Source organism: Hippoglossus hippoglossus, chromosome 1 (assembly GCF_009819705.1).
Source record: "Hippoglossus hippoglossus isolate fHipHip1 chromosome 1, fHipHip1.pri, whole genome shotgun sequence".
Taxonomy (NCBI): Eukaryota; Metazoa; Chordata; class Actinopteri; order Pleuronectiformes; family Pleuronectidae; genus Hippoglossus; species Hippoglossus hippoglossus.
In genome coordinates, this window is record NC_047151.1 from 990,745 (window position 1) to 1,014,000 (window position 23,256).

General features: G+C 38.0%; 1 protein-coding gene across 11 annotated transcripts in view; it reads right to left on the reverse strand.

Moving 5' to 3' along the window:
- The window catches only part of LOC117771240 (teneurin-3), a 204,489-nt gene that overhangs the window by 43,262 nt on the left and 137,971 nt on the right, over positions 1-23,256 (reverse strand). For 6 of the 11 annotated variants that reach the window (XM_034601399.1, XM_034601488.1, XM_034601917.1 and 3 more), the window contains 12 exons: positions 22,801-23,050; positions 21,760-21,861; positions 20,288-20,482; positions 17,645-17,845; positions 13,479-13,664; positions 11,687-11,713; positions 9,092-9,100; positions 6,101-6,247; positions 5,005-5,135; positions 4,762-4,850; positions 4,048-4,167; positions 2,292-2,424 (listed from right to left, as the gene is read on the reverse strand). In XM_034601399.1, the coding sequence (XP_034457290.1) occupies positions 2,292-2,424; positions 4,048-4,167; positions 4,762-4,850; positions 5,005-5,135; positions 6,101-6,247; positions 9,092-9,100; positions 11,687-11,713; positions 13,479-13,664; positions 17,645-17,845; positions 20,288-20,482; positions 21,760-21,861; positions 22,801-23,050 (1,590 nt within the window). The remainder of the gene's footprint in view (positions 1-2,291; positions 2,425-4,047; positions 4,168-4,761; positions 4,851-5,004; positions 5,136-6,100; positions 6,248-9,091; positions 9,101-11,686; positions 11,714-13,478; positions 13,665-17,644; positions 17,846-20,287; positions 20,483-21,759; positions 21,862-22,800; positions 23,051-23,256) is intronic. The other 5 variants (XM_034602091.1, XM_034601825.1, XM_034601741.1 and 2 more) reach the window with 2 other exon arrangements.

The window sequence follows — 23,256 nt, forward strand, 5'->3', positions numbered from 1 at the left end:
CATGTCATCAGTTCGTTGACTGTGAAAACAGAGTTAAATTGTCACTACAGCCTCATTAGTGAGTCAAAGATAAATTAGACTAGCAAGAGATGTCACCCTGCTCTATGTAGTAATCAAGTATTTATGTCAGTAACAAATTTTATAAATTCTAGATCAGTCATTGGAAAACAATAGAGCGCTAGACTTGAGTTTAGTAACCTTAACCTTTGACCCAGTCGTTATGCCAGAAACCTCTCATTGCAGCATCACTGCAGACTCACAACAGACACACAACAAACACATTGCTTGTGTGAACAACAGATGACCATGACTGTCGCTCATAGAGGCAGTGTGGCCCGGGTGTCATCAGGTAAGACAAAACAGGAGCCTCATTGTGAAACAAAACATGGGAAATAACTGTTTTATGACGATTACTTTGTTTTCATAATCACTGGAAACCATAATTGTAATCGTAATTGAAATTCAATTAATTGCCTCAGCCCTAATAGGATGTACTGCTGCAACTGCAAAAAAATCTTATAAACTGTTTCTATTTGTGTAATTTAGTATTTTCATTGTTTGGTTGATTGGGACAGCATGGTTTTGGGTGATTGATAAAAGTCCTCCAATTCTTAACCCTGTTAAGCTCCCTGTTGTCAAATTACATCAATTTCAGCTCTCCTAAAAACAAATCAGGGTTTTTTCCCCCCAAAAAACTACATATACATAGTCAATAGGTCCTATTGCTTAGCCGCGCAATATTATTGGATAGTAAGAGTGTATATAGGTCTGGCTATCAGAACATGAACTCACACAACCTACAAACTTTCCTCAAAGCGCATCACCTTGTTATACTGAACTAGATATATAAACATGCAAAATGCCTGAAATATTTTATTAATATATTTATTTTTGTTAGAACGTCTAGAACATGTAGAATGCATGCATCAAATTGGATTTTGAGTTTCTTATGTCTTAGTTGTAATTTTACAACGTTGCATGAGGATCATTAGATGGGAGCATTGCACTTCTCACATGTTCATTAATGGATCAAATATAACATCCATGATTATTAACAGTTTTCTCTTATAATATTGTGTAGGGATTGAAACTAATGGTTATTTAGATAATCACTTAATGTGCCGATTATTTTTCCAATTAATAATCGATTAATTAACAAAAAGAAAAAGCTACATTTGACCTTTTCCAGCAGTTTATTCGAAAAGTGAATCCATCTCCTTGTACAATGCTGTTTCTACATTTTTTGCAGACTTCTACAATTTAATTACAATGATAATTCCAGATTCTGATATCTACAATTTAATTCTGACTATTCATAATTCAAGTTCATGATATTTACGGCACCATTCTCAGAAGTTCCAACTTAATTTAAGGTATCTTAAATTGAGGTGAAATTTTTTTTTTTTTCCTCATATATCACTCTCACATCCCCCTTCACCCCCTTCAACCCTGCCCAGTTTTTAGCACTTTAAAAAAATTATGCAGTTAGTGGAGTAAGTGTCAGAGCTTAGTATACATTGAATATTCAATGACTTCTGTACTAAAAGGCATTTTGTCTTTTTGCCTCAATTGACTGTATTCAATTAGTTCTGGAATTCAACATTTTGTTTTTTTCCCTCAGTTGAAAGTATTCAATGAATTCTGGACTTCAAACATTTATTTTTTTACTCAAATTCATTTACTTATATTTGTGGGGAAGTTCAGGGAGGGAGTGGGATCGAGGGGGTTGTTGTGACAGTGATGAAAGGCAGATTTAATCTATATGAAATGTTAGCCTCCCTGACGCCTGGCCAACAGGACTGCAAACAACAGTTGAAAAGTGGTTAAGAAAGGAGAGCGTGATTCACACGCCTGTAGCTAGTTAGCATAGTTCACCTCACTGAGAGCATTTTACTTGTGTGTGTGTGTGAGTGGTTTTCAGGGTCTACGAATGATTTTGGTCTAATGTGTATGTTAAAGGTAATTCTGAATAGTGTCCATAACGGCCACTCACACTTGGCTGTTGAGGCATTAACGCCTTGACTCAGGGGACCCCAACGACCCACTAGTTGGGGTTTTAACAACCTACCTGTTTGACATAACAACTCTCAACATATGTACAGCCTCACAAAGGCTAAACACCTGAAACCTCCCACTCGTCAGAACTGAAGCAGCCTTTTGGACGAGAGGTGAAATGTCTTCAAAAACCCAAGCAAGTCCAGGAAGATTTTGATCTGTATGCTGCGAGTCATCAGTGCATGACCCTGTGAATGTGATTAAATATCTACACAGATGGCAGTGACACCACCCACCTTCTTCATGACAAGTGTGTCCATCACATAGAAGACATTCCATGGCACCCACACCGTTCTGTACTGAGTGATGAATGGAGCACGCTCAAAACTCAGTGTCAGAGATGCCCCACCATTGGCCAGGAGATCGAACCTTCAATAGATAAGAAACAAACAAACAAAGAAATATGTAAATGTGCTCCATAGATTAATACATAAATGTGTAGTGTTTAAACACACAGCTATCAAATTAAGACAAATCCAACTATAATCTAAACAAATTAAAATCATTCAAACTTTCTGACTGAGTTGTGTTAGCCCAGAAATGTTTGAAGCATGTATGAAAGCAGGATTTACCCTCAATAGTAACTTGGCTCTTCAGTATTAAACTATGAAGTTGTAATTGACTAACTAAAATTGTTCCATTATATGTTTGCCTCTGTAATTTACCATCCATTTCCTTTTAGCATGTGTACTATGAGTGCATATGATTACATATCCATATGCTGTTGTGTATGTGAGCATTTGGGTGGTCCAGTTATCACTCATGTTGAGGGAACCTAAACCTGTTTACACAATCACAGTATGTGGATTAAAATGTCCCCATAAAGTTAATCATGGCATTTTAAGGTAAGGTTAGATATTGGTGATCAGGGTAAGGGTTAGGTTCAGAAGTTGTTCTGGTAAGCCAATGTTATATCCTGTGTATGTATAACAATGTATGTGTGTGTGTGTGTGTGTGTGTGTGTGTGTATGTGGAATGGAATGTGTGTTCTGCAGTGATTGATTGCATCCATGTGAATCCAATTTATTTCGTCTTACACTCTTACACATTACAACCTCTTTGGCAGATGCACTTGAGATTGAAGCCATTGCTTGGCGTGGATGGAGGAAGAGGATGGAAAAGTGCAGATAAAAACTACTCAATGTCTAGAATTGAATCTTATAAATCGTATAATCTTATTAAATAGACATGACAGTCAGGCAATGGACTATCTACATAAGCTGTAAATTATAAAAAAAACATTTATATTTAAAGGTTTCTGGCATATACATATGGCACTTAATGTGATTTTCATAATACTCAAATACTAAAGAGACAAATAGTCCCACAGTTTGTGCAGTGAAGAAGAGCATGAGTCTGCCTGCCTGTCTCTCTCACATCGCAAACTAGACTACAAAGTACTGATCACTGATCTGCTTCATATGAATGTATAAGCAGTCTAACAGTGCATGAGTGCTTTAAGGATATGAGAAACAAGTGGGTGGGACATGAGCCTTAGCAATATCTCAAAAAACTTTAATAAAAAAGTTTTTTTTATCTACCATTAACACTGGAAATGATTAAGGATGATGAAGTGAGATGAGCGAGTGGTACAGTTGTGATAGAAACTGTGAATGAACTGTGTAATGTTGAAGAGGTGCAGAATGGACAGCAGCACCTGTGGAATAACTTTACTGGGGAGAAATCAGATAGTATATACAGTATGTAAACAGAAAACAACTTGGTTTGTTTCAGCAACAGATGTGCAATCAGAAGCCCGTCGGGGACAGACGTGCTCGCAGCCTTGAATCTCTCCTCCAAATCATCAGGTACCTTATATATTTTTGTTAGTTCTATGTTCCAGAAATTCTCAAGTTACAGTAATTTAGTAAACTGAGAGGGAAAAACATCAATTTTGAAAAACAAACCAAGTTGCAACAATTTTATGACGGGATGCACAAACCCAAGGTTATACATATTGTGTATAGATATAAATAATAAATAAATACACACATGCCATCCTTGCGAGTTACAGTGAATCCATGTTCAGGATAGTGAACAAACGTCACGTTGACTCCAATCAGAGGTGTTCCATCAGCTGTCAACACCTGACCTCGAACAATAGAAACCAAGCTGGAGAGAGAGAGAGAGAGAGAGAGAGAGAGAGAGAGAGAGAGAGAGAGAAAGAGAGAGAGAGAGAGAGATATTAGCTTTAATAAATCTTCATCATTCAATATTTACGTAATTTAAGAAATAATTTGTTATTTTATTGTAATGAACTGAGATGACACTGATTCAGAGCTGAGGAGCCCTGATTCCAAAAGCCATGTCACTTTTATTTCCAAGTGAGTATGGGGAACATGTCTCTTATCGTAAAATAATTAAAACCAAAAGAAGCCTCACAGCACACACACAGGTAATTAGGTAACTTTGGAAATCATACCTGATGGTTATAACTTGTTACTCTCCCTTTAAATCCCCTGGTTATGAAAGTTGTATTAAATCACAATTTGAACAGCTATTAAAACCTAACTATTATTATTTGAATGCAAAGCCTTCCCATTGCATTGAGAAATTGCCCAGCAAATACAGTAGCTGAACATAAACTTTTTGTTAATTGTGATTTGCGGATATGAGCTAAAAGTTGATTGACTGATTGACCTGTAGATTAATCTACAATTACATGGTCTGAAATGTGTTTGTTTGTGTGAGTTTGTACATAATTACCTTCTATTGAATGGACTCTCTCCGGTGATTACATGGGTGGATTCAGGACCAACTAGAAAGTGAATGCGCTGGTAGAAAGACCTCGCAGCCTAAGAAAGATAAAAGGAGATAAGAAGATAGAGTGATGATGCTTCCTGTCACCCTTACTTGGCATCTTTTTCTACACGAAAAAATGATATCAGTTTTTACCTGGAAATAACACTTGTGATTTTTTTGATAACATTTCTAATTGGAGCTTTTTACCTGCTGAGGAGCCAATGATGTCGAAGACTGACCGAGCACCTCTCCTGGGTCAGGTGACCCTTTGCAGTATAGCTGGTTTTGACAGGAGGACTGCAAACAGCAGTCTGGATCCATACAATCAACCAAGCCATCTGAAACACGCAAGTTATTATATTCACAAACCTGAGAGGGAAGTTTACTTTATTTACACACATCATGAAATGCAACACAAAGTATTTCACCTAAAAGCAGTTAGGATTACTTCATCAACTAACCATTGTGCGCGTCTAGCGTGTTTAAAGGAGGAAGTCGACATACACCTTTACAAATCCTTCAGTGACCCCAGAGACCTAGACCTAGGGAACTGTGAGGGTGTACGACCACCAGATCCTGTTGAGGTATTTGACTTGAGAGAGCCACTCCTGAAAGAAGTTCAGGATGTAGTAAAGAAAGCGAGGCCTAGCTCAGGATCAGGAGCAAGCGGAACATCCTACAAAGTGTACAAGCACCGCACCAGCTGTTACATCAGCTCTGGAGGATCTTTAATGTAAGGTAAGGACCTTGACAAATCTGGAGAGGGAACCAACAGCATAGCAGTGGCAGCTTGAAGAAGGAGGGTGGATTTCTAAGGAGGAAGACTCCAAGAACATCCATCTATCCACATACATTGTAATGTATGCATCAATCTATCCATCATAGAATGAAATCACACTTTGCTCTAGATATAAGTCTGTGAAACTGTAATCAACAGTTCACAGTAAGAGAGAACACCGTTTATTCCATATATGTAGGAATCACAACGTGATCACAGCTGTCCTGCTAACTGATACAACATATTTGACTCACTTATCAACAGTGTAAGTCGACTTCTTCTCTGGCAAAATATATTTAACTGTATTTTTTATTTTGTTTTGTATTACTTGGTGTCAAGTGAGGATGGGGGATCAGCTGATTGGATGTTGTTAGGGTAGTTTTATTTCTTCAGATTTATGCATATCTGCAGCTTTAAATTACTCCAGACCAAAACAAGGTAAAACCATTTTAAGACATAATGACTCACACATGGATGGATCTATCTGCACACTTACAGTGTATGTACATATATGTATATAAATACCTCCTTCATTGTCCTTGCCATCAGTACAGAGTGTTTCCATGGCTACATGACACCCGTCTCCCCTCCATCCTGATTGGCAGATGCAGTGCCAGCCACTGGCCTCCAGAGTGCATCGTCCGTTGTTGTTGCAGAGTCCTGGGCAACCCTCTGCACACAGGGAACAGACATCCATTTGAAAAAGGACCAATGTGAGTGAGGGGAATGGGGTCACAGGTGGCCAAGAGGTGAAATAGGTTTCAAACAATTGAAATTTTTTGAAGGTGGATGAAGTACTGGAGCTCTGAAATCAATATTTTTGTTTACAAAATATCATCTTCCTGCCAAAAGATCATCATATTCAGTGTTTCCCTCTCAGCATGAAAACACCTCTGAAACAGCAATGAGACCATGATGGCAAAATAAATGTCCACTGCTGAACAAAATCCATCTGAGGCTGAAGAGATTTTTCAGTTCACACATGGGTCATAATAAAAACACGTCATACATGCAGTATTGTCTAGAAATAAACCAATAAATAATTCATAAACATAAGTTCAAGATCAAGTTGTAATTTGTCATGTTTGGTCTAAATTGAGGGGAACATGGTGGACTTTGCTTGCTTGCATGTTCTGACTGTGTCCACTATATTGGTTTTCTCCAGGTTCTCCAGCTTCCTCCTGCAGTCAATGCAGATTGGAATGAGGTTAATTGGAGACTCTAGACTGTAGGTCTGAATGGGTATTTGTCTCTAAATATTGGCCCTGGGATACGCTGGCGACCTGTCCAGGCTGTATCCTGCCTCTTGCCCAATATCCAAGGATGGTCTACAATGGCTATGTGAAAGCAGAATAGCAGCTTAACAGTGTCTTACATACTCCTGTTCATGACACATATTTCAACAGTGTTCACAGCCTACATTGGGGAAAATAGACTTCATGTGCAAAAATATACTTTAGATTGTAATTATGCATGTAAGAGGTTTGAGCTATTATATGTTCTTTACGGTCATATGTAAATTCAACTGAAGTGTAGCTGTTGCATTTGAGACATGTTTAAAGGTAAGACAGAGTGTTAAACGCAAGGCAAACTGCTTTTAGATGCTCAGCTTAAGGCACTCTGTGAATACTCATGGTCTGATAGAAGTCAGCAGTTTTAAGTATAATATAAGGAGAAAATTCCATTTATATTTATGAAGCAGTACCAGAGATTATGTGACTGTATACAAAGTCAATAGAATTATGTTATTAGACATATTTTTGCATACAATTCAAAATGTTTCAACTTGAGGGAAATTACTCACAAATCAAATTGACTTCATACAAATACAAAGATGAGAGAAAAGGAGGAGAGCAAAGGGAAATAACGGTAAGATAATTTTGGAGTTCAGTGTGTCTGTTCCTAGATAACAAATTATGTCTGTAGACGTAGTCAATGTCAAACTTAAATTAGACCACGCTATGAGCAAGCTGAACTTTTCAGTATGACAGTTTTGTTATCATTATCACCATCATTTCTAACCAACACCTGCACCTGTCTGGTGGTAGTGACATAAATGCATACAAGCGTCGATTCCAACTAAACAGCACAACTTACATCGTTCCACTAACAGCTCAGTAACATTCTATAATTCTATAAACATCCGGGGGTTTACTTGGGAGAATTTGAATGTCCTGTAATGTCTAAATGCTGTTTCAGAGGCAATTTCACCTCAGACTTTTCAGGATGAACTCAATGCTTGTTTATGGCACGAGCAACAGTTTTCAGGTTTAAACAAATTGCACATGAGCACAAAAGCTGTCAGCAGCTTCATTCAAAAATACCAGACTTCAACAACCCATATTTGTTTAATCCTGATGTGTATAAAGGCATATGGCCTGTGTGATGACCCTTTCTCCAACAGAAGAACTGACTGAAAGACAGATAGGTAGACATATAAAAATGATCAATCCATTAACCCACATGTGAGGGACACAGACTGGCAGACAGACAGCCTTCGGTGAAATGCACTGATGTTGTAGTTTCACATGATTCATTAAGATTTCCTAAAGCCTAAATTGCTGATGTGTGCTTTTGGAAAGAAATAATATGTTATTGTTACATAATATGAGGAGGGAAATCAGGGCATATAAACAAAACAATTTCAAAGTTGTGTGGAAAAACAATTTCAACATTCATTTAACAAAGTTTATCCGTCCAAGGGAAGTCTAATCAGATATTTAGGACATTTTACATCCAGCCAGCTGAGAAAGATAACAGCTTCTCTAAAAAAATTAGAAATCCATGTGAAAACACAACAGGTAGACAGATACACAGCGCACAAAGTATAGGGAGGAAAGGGTTTTGGACTGCATGCCTCCGAAGGCTATACTTTATGCTTGTGTTGACATTCCTCCATCACAGAATAGACATTGAGGCTGGCAACCAGATAGACAGATTTGTAAACAGAGAGTACAGAGAGAACCAAGCATAGCCCCGCAAGAGAGAGACAATGAGGGATGGAGGTAAAGATATAGGGACAGAGGGTGAGAAAAGAGAAATAAATAGACAGGGATGTGAAGATAGCTAGATGGAAGACAGAAAGACAGAGAGCAGTTGGCTGAATTAAGACATATATACATAACAGGCTTGTGGATGCAAGACAAAACAGGAGTCACACACCTTGGGTATGTGTTTGTGTTTATGTACGTGCGTGCATCATCATCTCTTTCTTTTTTATTTTGTGTGTGAGAATCAGAGACTGGTACAATAATGATCGGAGAAAAACAAACAGGACAAATAAAAAATTGAGACTGCAGAAGTAACAGCAGAAGTATAACGCGATAAGACAAACAGATACATTGAGTGGTACTAAAGACTGAAAGAAAAAAAGGACAAAAAGAGGACAAAACAGGAAAAATAGGATGACTTAGGAAAAAAAACTGAATCAAAGAAAATTCAAGATAACAAAGCAGAGCGTAAAGTGGTTGTATTTTGGGACAGTAAGGCCTTTATTAAGTTTTTGGCATGAATTACCTTTGTATCCTGAGTATAGGAGAGGGCACGAGGGAGAGAGGGAGGAAAATTAGGGAAAAAAAGTAAATTGAAACAAAAGCAGCACCGCCAAATATACTCTCTGTGATGGACAGATGGAAATGGCAGCCAAAGGAAGAGGACAGGAAGGAAGAGTTTGATCTTGGGGGTGCAATAAAGATGAGAGAGACACGGCAGTAGAACCTGTCTTCTGTCTTCATTCAGATTTTAATCACTCAAGAGGGAAGAAGGACAAAAAGGCAGATAAAAAATCTAATAAATGTAAAAAATCTAATAAAATTATTATAAATCATCCAGAGAACGATTCTTAAACAACTTGTGATATTGCATCAGTCAAACAGAAATTTCACACACACACACACACACACACACACACACACACACACACACACACACACACACACACACACACACACACACACACACACACACACACACACACACACACACACACTCACACACACCATTTTGATGTTTGAATGTTGTATGAAATGTGACATGGTAATTAAGTTATGTTTTCATCTGGATTTGTTTGTTTGTGTTTTTGTCAGTAAGTAGCATTATACAAAAACTACTTGATGGATTACCACAGAACTTGGTGGGATGATGAGGTAAGGGTCCCGGAAGAACCCATTATATGTTGTTGCTTATCTGGATCAGGGGATGTTTTTTTCACTTTTTTTTAACATTGCAGGATTTGTGTTGTTTTGATATTTTCACCAATTTACCAGAGAAAAATGCATCGGTCTTGATGAAAAAGCAGGAATATTTATCTAGAAGTGTGTGCAATTTGATGTGGCTTGACCTAATTTGGGGGATAAGCATAATCTCTGTCTTAGTGTGTGTCTTTTCCCTATCTATATTGTATTGAGGCACATGTCATTTTAATTATTTGCGACATGATGATGTGATATGCCTCACATAATGTAACATTTTTGGTGACTGAGTCTTTATTTAGTATTCTCTCTCTCTCTCTCTCTCTCTCTCTCTCTCTCTCTCTCTCTCTCTCTCTCTCTCTCATCTGACATGACTCAATATTATGACTATTATGATGATGATGATGATTATTTTTTATTAACTGGCACTGCTATCATATAAGACATCAATAAATAGCACTGTTAATATGTTAATAACAACTAGTCTGACAGAACTTAAATATGACAGTTGTCTGCCCACATTGAGTCTGGTTCTGCTAGAGCTTTCTTCTAGTTAAGAGGAATGTATTCTCTCCACAGTCACCAAAGTGCTTGCTTCTTGAGGGACCTGTGGGCTTTTCTATCATTTTGTGAGGTCTTGACCTTACTATGGTACGTGCCTTGACATAATGTATGTTAGGATTTGGTGCTATAAACATCAAATTTTTTTCAATTTAAATTCAACTTGGCTAAAGTTTGCATTCTATCATAAAAATCAATATTTTACAGGCTACTTCCAGGAGATTTCTGATAGACGTAATATAGTTAAACTTGTTGGTTTTGGTCATTGAATTGCCTCTGAGCAATTATACATAAAGTCTTTACACAGAATTTCCCATGCTGCGCAGTCAGAAGCTTAAGTTCATTTAAATTAAAAATGCAACTTGTGCAAAAAAATTGCAATCACAAAAATGCCATGTCTGAAATAAGTTATGAATGACATATTTAGTACAAAAGCTGTTTGTGTGAGTCAGACTGCTTGAACCCATTCACACACATAGCTATACAATTGTGCATAAAGAGACAACAGGGACAGCAGAGGGGACAGCTCACAGGGAAACAAAGCTTAAAGCAAAGCCAGGATTTCTAAATCATACAACATACTTTCAATATTATATTTGTCTATGCTTGTACTGAACTTGTTTTCTGAGAGTTAAAAACATGTCCTGACCATTGCACTGCCCCAAGCCACTGAGAGTTCGACATACGGTATCAACATAGGAATGAATTGAACAACCATTCATGTGTTTTTGGAGGAGTGGAATAGTACCCGTTACCTCCACCAAGGAGGTTATTTTTGCTTATTTTCATTTTTGATCAACATATATTATAGTATGACGGTGAAGAGGACTTGTATCATACGTAAAGATTAAAATATTAGTTGTCATCAATGTCAAACCAATTCATGATAAAACAATAAAAGATCCAGAAAGCTAATGCTGGATGTCAATAAAACAAAATACTGCTTAATGCTCAGCTTAGACTTTTTCACCAATATAATTTGTAATTTTTGTTGAGAGAGACACAGGATTCTAAAACTAAAAAAAGTAAAGCTACTTGAACAATATACACAGAGACAGTTACATATATTCTTAATTTATATTCTATTTTAAAAATCCAAGACTGCTACTTAAATAAAAATAAAAAATAAAGCCATTGTTTATTTGGCTAAGGACTACATTTTATTCATTAATGTTTAAGTGCAAGTCCTCAGAGCTGGCAAATGATATGGGGATGAGAGCAAAAAACATGTACTCCAGATATCCAAAATTTGAAAGAAAACTGTCTGAAAATATAAATACCACAGTATGAAGAGAATAGCAAAGGATGAAGGAAGGAAGAGAAAAAAGCTCATGACAAGGAGAGGAGAAGAGTACTGTACCTTTGACTCTAATGTCCGGATTGTGAGCTTTAAGAAGGAAGGAAAAAGAAAGACAGGGATTGACAGAGACTTTAGTCCAGAAAAATAGGCAGAGGAACTACCCAAACAAATATCAGCAGCAGCTGATCACAGAAGTGATTCATGAAAGCAGCAACAGATACAAATGAAAAGAGGTTCAGTGAAACCGAGAAAGGAAAGAAAGATAGACAGAAACAGAAAAGTGAATATTCAGGGTCCAGGGTCAGACTGACTAGTTTATATTCCATTATTTACTAGTTAAACAATGATTTGCTCTGGCTTTCGGAAAAATCAAAGGACATAATGTAAGTTGGGCAATGTCCAGTTTCTGAAGTGGAAACGATTCTGCCCCGAGAGTCTAATGCAAGGTGTAAACGTGATGGTTAGAGACAGGGGGACAGCAGCAGAAATCCTATCCTTAGTTGTAGAATCTGTGTGAACAAATAAACTATGAGCTCCTGATGGACTTCATCTCATATCACTGTTGTGTGACTCTTAGTGACAGCATCTAAAACCAATGAGCAGCTGTTAATAGAGCTGCCATAAAGGTCACTCTACTCATTTTATCAGTGGTTATGCATTGAACTCCTAAGATCCTCCAGAGTTTCTCTGCAGGGGCTATGAACGCAAAGGATCGAATGAAAGCTTCTGGAATTTCACACAGTCTTAACTTTCAATCATGACCTTTCAACCTCTATCAAATCACTATTAAAACCAACACTTGAACATACATCAGTGTGATGAGAACTAACTGAAATAACAGAAATTATCTTTGTAAAAAAATGATTAAACATTGACTTTTCACTTTGGTCGAAGTCCCATCTGCTATCATGCAGGAGGCATGGTTCATGAACTATAGAGAGGCAGCCACCAGGGGATGATCACGGTGATTTGGCTTCACTTTTTGGGAGCTGTTATGTCATGTCTCAATTTAGAGTCTATGATGGCGAAAGCAGATCAAAGCGGGAACTGGATACCCCATTTACATTTAATATTTAGAATATAAATGAACAAAATTAAATGAAAACAGATGAATACTATTCTTGCAATGTATATCCTGGACTGACTTTTTTTAATATAAATTATATACATTTCAATTCCAGTGGATAAATTCAATTATATGGGTGATTATAGTCAGGAACAAGGTGATGAGATGGGGCTTTTAGCAGGGTTGTTAACTTATTGGCCTAACATCAGGTTATAAAAGGAGTTATTGGCAACCTTTCCCACTGATACACTGATCAGGATTCTAAAGGCTATTGCGGCATTGTCAACCTAGTGGTACTATTGTAGCTCCAGTTTTGTTGAATGGCAACAATACCTTACACAAACGTGGACATCCATATAATTAGAAGCAACATTTCATCTAATCCTGTCCTGCAGCAACTATGATGAAACAAGAAATAATATATCTATCATACATTCTGCTACATGAGTGTAATGTTATAACCTTTTCAGTGCAGCCGGGCCATTCAAAGGTAAAACTTTTGTTTTTCTCTATGTTTTTGCACAGAACACATTGTATACATGACCTTCCAGAAAACATGCTCATTTTTTTTTGTGCACAATATTTGCTTTCAAATTTATAAGTTCCATTCGTATAATTATGCCTACTGTGATACTTCTTAGTACCACTCTTACTTTCCATTCTTGCACTTTATCCTGTAGTGTGTGTGTGTGTGTGTGTGTGTGTGTGTGTGTGTGTGTGTGTGTGTGTGTGTGTGTGTGTGTGTGTGTGTATTTTAGAGCATGTGTGCTTATATGATCGACTCACCAATATTGCAGTGCTCCCCTGTCCATCCCTGGTCACACTCACACTTCCCCTCCTTACACACTCCGTTCTTGCTGCACATTGGGTGGCAGGCCTTCTGGTCACACACAGTCCCTGTCCAGCCCTCCTCACACCGACACACACCACCAAAACAGACTCCATGACTGCCACAGTTCACTTCACACACCTCTGTTGGCGAAAGAAAGAAAATCATGCATTCAAATCATTCACTGATTTGTGGAGGATCAATACATTCCTTAAGTAAATGTCATTTACAGCATATACAATACTATACATTTGCATGGTGTGAAATATACATCATGATCACATAATGTGTACTTAGCCAATTCCACTAGTGAAAAATCTGAATAAAAAAATGTACAGTATGTGTAAACAAGTATATAATAATAATAGTAGTATAATAGTATAGAATAAGCTTCCTTCTCTTGCTAAAGCAAACACATTTTCATGCAGAGAGGAACTGGGTGAAGAACTCGGGGCAGACAATTGTACAGAGGGTGAAACAAACTGTTTGGGCATGTTTATGCTTTAAAAACCAAACCGAGGAGCTGATGTCAAGCAGAATACAAATTAGTCTGACTATGAAAGGAAGACTGCAGCAGCCAGCACCTTTTTCATCTCCCATCTGAGAGTCAGAGGAATGTTTGTGAAAAAGCTCTGTCTCCAACACAGGTAGCTCTAGTTGTGCAACTCATCCCAGACAATACTATGTGACCTGCAGGTCATTGTCCTTGACATCAGAAAACTCTCTGGTGAATGGGTCTCACTCACACTATAGCTCTAACTTTGCTCATGTTTGTAAACCTACTACCACTTTCAGACAGCGAGTGCTGCTGTATTTGCAATGCTACAAAGATGCTGTTCTGTATTGTGAATGGATGGCAGCAGGGCACAACTCAGCTGCTACAAGCTACCAAGCATCCAATCCTACATCCATACAGTCCAGGTTGCTTCTATGTTTGCTTCTATCTCTTCATAAGGCCAAATACAGCCATCTGAAATTAAGGATATGGTTAGTAGTGTTACACATATACATTTGGGATAAACATTTCATTGGCACTAATAGATACTAAAACCTTAAAAGGGATGATGACTCAACACTGCTGTAAGTAAATCATTTGTTTGCTGCTGAAGAAGATGTGTATAATTCAGATATCATGAAAACCTGCAGTTGCCATGATCACAAGCCAAGCCATGGAAACAAGCTGAAAAATATCAACCACAAACATCAACTCATATGATCAAACCTCATAGCATGTTGGTGATTGAATTGGAAATAATGGCACTAGAGACCGCTCACTGTCTCACACCAGAATGTGATAGGGTCTTGGCAAATCTCTTCACTGATAATCTCAATGGGAGCACCTGAATCCACATAATGCCATATGTTATACATCACTTTCACATAACGTTTCATTTACACTGAACTGAGGAGCTGAGTAGAAGAAACACAGGAGAAAGCTCTGATTCTACTCCTAACCATAATGACGTGTCCTGATAATGTGTGATAAGTCTGTCTCTAATTCACCTGTACCTGTGCATGTGTAGCTATCTGACTGAACTCTGCCTGTATGCTTTCTTGTGTCTGAACTGAATCCCTTAATTCAAAATATGTGCATGAGTGAGGGAGGCAAGAAAAAGAGAAAGCATAAATGCCACACATCAGGGCCTATGCCAGTGTGTGTCTGTGAATATGTGTGTGCATATGTAATGTATTGCATTTGAGTATTTTAGTGTTTTTAGAATGAGACAGTACTTAATTTGATGTGTGTTCGATGGTTTTGACAAAACAATACGCACAGCTCAAGGTAATACAAATAAAACACACACACACTTACACACACACCTTTCCTCTTGTCTTTGTTTTTATGTCAAGCCATCTGTTACTGTATCTGCATTCCTCCTCCAGTGATTTTCCATCTCACTTCTTTTTTTTACATCATTTATGTCACTTTAGAGCTCTCTCTCTTCCTTTCTCTTTATGTTCCTCCCTCTCTTCAGTACCAGAAAAAAAGGCATTTGTCATTTGTTCAAATGTCATTATCTTATGCTTACATTTTGTGGCCATGAAAATCATGACTCATGATGGAAATACTGTAGCATAGCTACAGCACCACACAAGCTTCGGTTGGATGAATGTGACTATAATAACAGAGGCCATTATTTGTTCCCCTTTTCTCAACAGCCAAATTGAGTTTCCTTTATCCATGACCACATTGTTTACATGCCAGCTTCCCACTGTTTTTAAGAAATCATCTTCCAGGACCCTTTTGTCTTGATAATTCAGGACACCAATTGTTTGGGCATATTCAACAGTAGACCTTTTTATTCCTCCTGTTTAGGACGCAGGGTTCATGATGTAGTCTCTTCATTACAGGTGATGGCAACATCCATCATTACTAACTGCACAATGAGTTTGTCTGACCTCTTTTTGTTAGTCATGAATGTGATTTTGTTTTTTACTTTCTTACCAATGTCTCCTCAACATATAAACACTACCACCTTACTTGAATTGTAGCAGTCATTCTAAACAGTGGCTTGAACCAATGACCAAATAATGATTATGCACTACCTCCTTGACAATTTCAAAATACAGCAAATCACACTATGAGGTACACTGAGGGGTGCAAGTATGGAGCTTTTTCCTATCTTTATTCAAGAGCGTGGTCTTTCAGTTTGAGCGCATGACTTGTTGAATTTATGTTCAGATTGTGTATTACTTTTCATCAAAATCCTGCCCTTGCACTCAAATAACCCCTGTTTGCACTTAAATTTGCTCTGCTTCTGCTCAAACTGTGTGCTTGCACTCATCGTCTGCTCTCAGATTTATCCTCGGCTCTTGGAATTTTTTTATACGACAACCGTCTCGAAATTCCCCAACCAATAGAATGCCAGGTAAGGTGTTGACCACTGGTCAACCAATGAAATGAATGATATGATCCTTTCCTCGTTGTGGGCGCGTTCGCTTTACTTCAGATCGTCCTGAGCGGGCTGTTACTCTTTAACCGGGTTCATCCACTCCCGCCCCCAAACGGCTTTATTATATGGACTTCCCGTGTCCTTTTATTCCACAAAGTCATAGAGAAAGCAAGCTGAAAGACCACACCCTTGAATAAAGATAGGAAAAAAGCTCCTTATGCAAGTAATTGTCAAAGCATTGTTTAACAGGTCATAGTGTAATCGGTTGTCACACACACCAAACACCCTTAGAAGCCTATAGCTCTATTGATTGATTTACACTTCCTGCACTGCTTCACTGCCTTCTGTAATGAGAATACAGCCAACACAAGGTGGAGACACTGCGTTACAGGGGAAAACACAACATACTATGTCATATTGCACAGCTTCTTCTTATGTTACGTAGGTGGCTATGTAAGGTGCTAAATGCAATCCTGGACTATAAAGATTATTTCCAGGATATTTGGTCATTTCCAGGTTGTTTCCACTGGCTGGGAAAGTACATTCCAAATTTCCAGGTTTTCCAGGATGTGTGGAGGTAGATTTTGTTGATAAACCTAATGACTATAACCTTGGCATTTGCAGATCATAAAACAACCATCACGTCTATATTTTGGAAAACATTGTCAAATTGTGCCATCAACTGAGGCATCAGGTCAGAAAAACTAATAGAGGTCACTTTGGAATGACAAACAACAAATTATTGTAATTCTTCTGAACTGAAATTCACCTTTTATAGCAGCCTACATTAATTTCTTCAAAAAGTGCCATTTTATCTGAGTCTATACCCAACAGTCCCCTTAAACACACACTAATAGATAGACATTTTAATGGACTTTCTTATTCACTTTGTGTTTTAACTAGTTGTTTAACAAGCAGTAAATCCCATCTTCTATGGGTTAGGGTCAGTTTGGTTAATTTGTGTGTTCTATGTGTGTTCTTAGGGGCTCACAATTCTAACACTCTTAATCTGCATATGTTATTATGTTTATCAGTTTAATGCGAATTCGGTTCTTCTTTGTCCTTGTTTAATGACTGTAAAGCACTGAATAAGTTCTAAAGCATAGTGCCATGATACTTGTTTATTGTTTTTATCAATTCTGTAAGAAATGAAAAAAAGGAATCAAATGGAAAGAAAATGTAAATAGTAACATGTTGTTACACCACATGATATTAAACATGACACACACCTAAAGAGCAGTCGGGTCCAGTCCAGTTCTGGTCACAGGTACAAATGCTGGTCTCTGCGTTGTGGGTTCCATGACCTGAACACTGGTCCGGGCACATGGCCTTGGCGATCTCACAGCTGGCTCCGCCCCAGCCTGGCTGACAGTGACACTCACCATGAATACACACCCCATGGGCTGAACAATGTGGGTCTATGCAGTCCACTGGAGACAGAAAAGGAAGAGACATAGTTAATAGATAAAATAGCTTTATATGTTGTAGCTATAACATATATATATATATATATATATATATATTAGATATTTTTTATCAGATTAATCACCATTTCTAAATGCCCGAAAAAAAAACATTTTCTGTGTATATTGTTGTGGGAACGGAAAGATAAATGACAGAAGGCGGATATATACATTTACCATTTGTTTTTTTATTGATGACAAGTCCAAATGATAGAGTTATTAAGATTGAAAAATCATTCAAACTAAAACATACCACATCATAATTAAATGTGGCTGTCTCTTTGCTATGCCTCTGAGCAAATATAGGATGATATTATTTAGAACATTTAACATAAAAAAAAAAAATTAACTCCTTAATTCCACAAATTAATCATCCTGCGTTAATGCGTTAATTTTGACAGCCCTAATATATATATATATATATGTTGTCTGGTGCCAGCAGTAAGACATACAAATCGCAGCCATTAAGATCTCCAAAAAGTATATATAACTTTTGCAAAAACATTGAGCATATCTCCAAGATAGAGAGAGGGTAATGCTTCAGCTTCCTGTTAGACCCACATTGGGGGTCTATCTGAAGGATTCAACTTGTGTCAGTTGACCCCTCTTGCATGACCCCCCTTAAAACCAGGGTTGAAGCTCGCAGTGGCATCATTACAGCTGATACATGCAGCTCAACAGGATGAGTTGTAAAGAAAAAGGCTAAGGACCAAACCAAGGAAGTTTGGGTACAGGAAGCAGACAATATACAATATCTTTAAGGTTAGACCACAAACCTTTTTGATAAAGCCCAGAATCATCCCTTAGTTATGCTGCTATAGGCCAAGACTGTTAGGGGAACTTCCATCATGCACTGAGCACTTCTCTCTGTCTCTCCATCTCTGGCCCCCCACGTATTTTTGTCACATTACTACATGTCACTCACTTTGTGTTTTCTCTCTGCCATAGTTTGCCATCATTATCATTACTGCTACTATACCTGGGTCCTGTGATTATTAATAAAATCATCTTTGAGTATCACTATTATTATTTTCATTTTAACAACCAATTTAACGGTGCTTAAATACAACAATTACACAAATGTCCTTGGACTTTTTTTTTTCTTGCTCACCCTCTTTTCCTGCTCCCTCCCTCTCTTCTCTCCGCTCTCACCCATTTTTTCCCCTCTCACCCCAACCCATCGAGGCAGAAGAGGTTTCTTCCTTTTAAAAAAGTTTATTTTTCTCCACGGTCGCCAGGAGCTTGCTCAATGTGGGAACTGTTGGGTTTCTCTAACAATAATAATGTCTGGACCTTACTATGCAATGTGCCTTGACATCATACATGTTGTGATTCGGCGCTATATAAATAAAGTAGCATTTAATTGAATTATATTTAATTACTGATATGGCACAAGGTAATAGAAAAAAACTGAAGGACACCACAGGAAATTTCATGTTACTACAGAGGGTGAGGCTTAGTTTGATTTTGTTTTAAGTTGTTTTGCTAAGAGTCATTATCACTTCCCTCTGTCATAAGAAGCCACGCCAAAAATAAACAGTTCCGGCCATTGCAAGGAGGTTAGTGTATTCAATAATTCCGTAGGGTCCACAAAGAAGGTTGTATAAATGAAAATAGTCCGTGAGAGAAAAGGTTCCCCAACCCTGATGTAAACAGATCCCACATTCCAGAGTTTCCCACAACATGACCTAGACCTTTTTTGCTCAGTGCAAATTCTCTCTTAATCTTTTGCTCACTAAAAAGGGATTAGCGTGACCAAGGATTGAACTAATGAAACTAATCTGGTTATTGTCCCCTGATAAATATATCTGAATGAGTGTGTGTGTGTGTATGTATATAGATATATATATATATATAGATATATCCTTATATCTATATGCATATATATCTATATGGACGGATCTGGCAAATTTGGGCTAGAGGTGTGCATCTTCAATAGCCTCACGAGCCTCATCGATGCATTTCAATGTATCACATCCACAATTTTCTATATAACTGCACATGGCTGCTTTTTTATCAATTAAAAAAATAATTTAGAAAGTGCTTTAAAAAGTAGAAGGAATTTATTAAATGCCCTGTCAGGCTCCCTAAATAAACAGGTAAAGGTAAAAATATGTAAAATTTGCAAGTGAAACGATTGATAAATTATTATTCAATTATAACAAATTGGATAAATGTTTCGGTTTCAAAGGTAAATATCATGGGCAGCCATAAGTGTGAGCTAAATCAATTATTTATGTTCCTGTTTAAATATGTTCAAAGGTATTCACAGAGCTATATATCTTTGTGACAGACAATTATGCAAAAGAGAGTCAAAATAGAGAGAGCATGGGAGCTAACGACTGCCAGAAACATAGAACCTCACCAAATTAAGCTTTTTTGTGATTTCTTGGAAGAAATTGTTCTTACCTTCCTCACAGTTGTCGCCTTTATATCCAGTATTGCAGATGCAGGCACCCATAATACAGATGCCATGCCCTCCACAGTGGATGTCAATGCATTGGTTGGCTGGCACATCACACTCAGTACCTTTCCATCCACTGTAGCATTGGCAGCGTCCACGGGAGTACTGGCCATTACCACTGCACAGCACTGGACAGGCAGCTGGACACATTCAGAGAAATGGATCAGTTACTGTGGACATATTGGCTTTATGGACTGAAACCTGAACCCCACAGGGCCCTTTAGGCACTGTTCATCTTCACCGTCTGCACCATGCAATAAGTCAGTCCTAAAAACATAAGATTGTTTTTAAATCAAATTTTGGGTTAATTTTATTTTAAGAAATGACTGTCTATGTGCACGATAATGTAATAATGACAACTTATTACATTATGCCCTTCATGTAGTCATTCATCATGGTAACATAAAACTTTGAATTGCCCTATGGCCTTTTTGAGAGTAAGAAGTCCTTTATTAATGGTCTCTCGGGCAGTTCCTAAGGATTATATATATGGGATTTTAAACATTAATATTGCAGCCAATAATACTGTTGATGTAAAGATTTAGTGGAGCAATGGTGTCCTGAGCACAGAATGAAGTCACACTCCCTCTGCGGTTGTTTTTTTGGTCGAGATGCAATATCTAGTAGCAGTGAGTATTGTGTATATAACCTTTAAGACCCTTTAACACATGTTGTCTGACCACATTGTAAATCAAATGTGCACAGCGAAAAGCCAGCTATAACACAGAGGATGATATGATGTAGTTTTCAAATATTCTGCATATTTTAGACAGTTTCTTTACAGTAAATACAGTTAATGTGTGCAATAAACTCCTCCAAATGTTTTATCAGTCTGTTGTTGCAAGCACTTCTGCATCAACGCTAACCACACAAACAGGCAACATCCCTGTCTGCCATGTGGCACGAGAAAAGATGGCCTTCCTCTGACTCATTCAAACAACCACTTGGTTTAGGAACAGTTTGCTGGGAGATGGCACACATTTATTGAAAGGAAGATCATCATCATTAGTTTGGATTGGGGTTCAGCTTAAGGGGATAATACTGTCTTTTAATTACTCAGGTAGTATAAAGCCAGTTTCCTGTGCTTTCAGTGTGATGTATTGCAGGTTTTCAATACTGCAGTGCTACAGAGTCTGTGGGAAAAGAGATGAACCGATTCTGATGAAGCCACAAAACTGTTATGAGTGTTTTGGATATTGTTTGTCCTAGTATTAAACCAGTCATTGAAACAAAATGGCTGAACAAACTGAGGCAGTGGAGGTGGAGAGGAACAGAAAAGTAACACAGCACAGCCTTCAGCCTTCAGACGAGTGTGAGAGTCACACACACTACTGGGATAACAACCTCCCAACAATTACAGCCTCTCTGTAGGTGGGAGTGTGTGTGTGTGTGTGTCTGCTTGCGTGCGTGTGTTTACCTCTAGAGCAGTCGGGCCCAAGAAATCCTGGGAAACAGTGACATGTTCCTGAGAGACAATCTCCGTTTCCATGACAATTCTGCGGACACTCCATAATTGACTCTGATTTAGAGAGAGAGAGAGAGAGAGAGAGAGAGAGAGAGAGAGAGAGAGAGAAATAAAATACTAAATAAAGACTCAGTCACCAAAAATGTACATTATGTGAGGCATATCACATCATCATGTCGCAAATAATTTAAATGACATGTGCCTTAATACAATGTAGATAGGGAAAAGACACACACTAAATACTATACTATGCATCCCAACTTACACACTACGTGTTAGAGGAGGATTTGTAGATGATCGGCCCCTTGAAAGGGACTTTTGGACTTTTCTCATGTTCCAGCTCTGTTCCCTCCTCTTTGACTTTTGGATTTTCTTCATTGGAAATTGCCTGTCTGACTGTACTGCCGGGGCATTCTAGAATGCCAGTGTATTTTTATTAAAATATAATTTTTTGCCTTGGCCTCCTGAAAACATAAGCCCTAACGGCACAAATTGGCCAAAATTATGGACTCAGCAGACTTTAAGATTTCCGAGGAATAATTAAATGAAATTTCTGACTGCATCCAAGGACTTTATATATTCCTGTAGTCCAATAAGGAAAGGAAATAGTTCTGCTCTTTCTCAGAATCTGCTCCTGTCTAAACCCTGGCTGCTAATGTGGTTCCCTGAACCGGAAAGAATTGGTCACTTCAACTTTAGACCCTGTTTTGAACCTGCTACTGGTAACCTTCAAACTACACTGCGGTAGGTTACACTCTCAGCTCCACTGAGACTCAGTTGCGCAGCCAGCTCGAGCAACACACACCTAGACTCACACATAAAACAAATCTCTAGGACAGCCTTCTTCCATCATACAGTTTAACTGGTAGTGATCACATTTATTAGACAATGTTGTATGGATTTGTTTACTGTAGAGGCGCACCTACATACATTAACAGTAACTCAACAGTAATTACAAGACATACAGTTTTATAGAATACATGGCTGTCTCACCTATGACGATGGTATTGTAAATGATTTGTTCTGTATTGCGTCCATCATTGTAATAGGCCAGATGCCAGATTCCTGTGTCCAGATACTGGATGAAACCAGCCTCGTGTACGTTCACGGACCGTATGTGTCGGGTGCCAGACTCCTCCTCATGCACACGAGCTGGATATGAATTTCCTGCATCCATGTCACTGAGCGCTCGTTTGTCTTTGGAAATGAGACGACTACCATCCAGTAGCTCCACAAAGTCATACTGGAAGACAAAAATACAAAAATATGCAAACATTTTTAGAAGATTAGTTTTACTTTCATTTAGCATAAAAGGCAACCTTGAGGAGGACGTCCAACGGGCAAACTGCAAAGAATGTCAGGGTGACAGAACTGTCTCCCACACATTCCATTTTATTCCCAAAATTCAACTGATCTAAAATAGAATATGGAATGAATCAAACTCTTAAT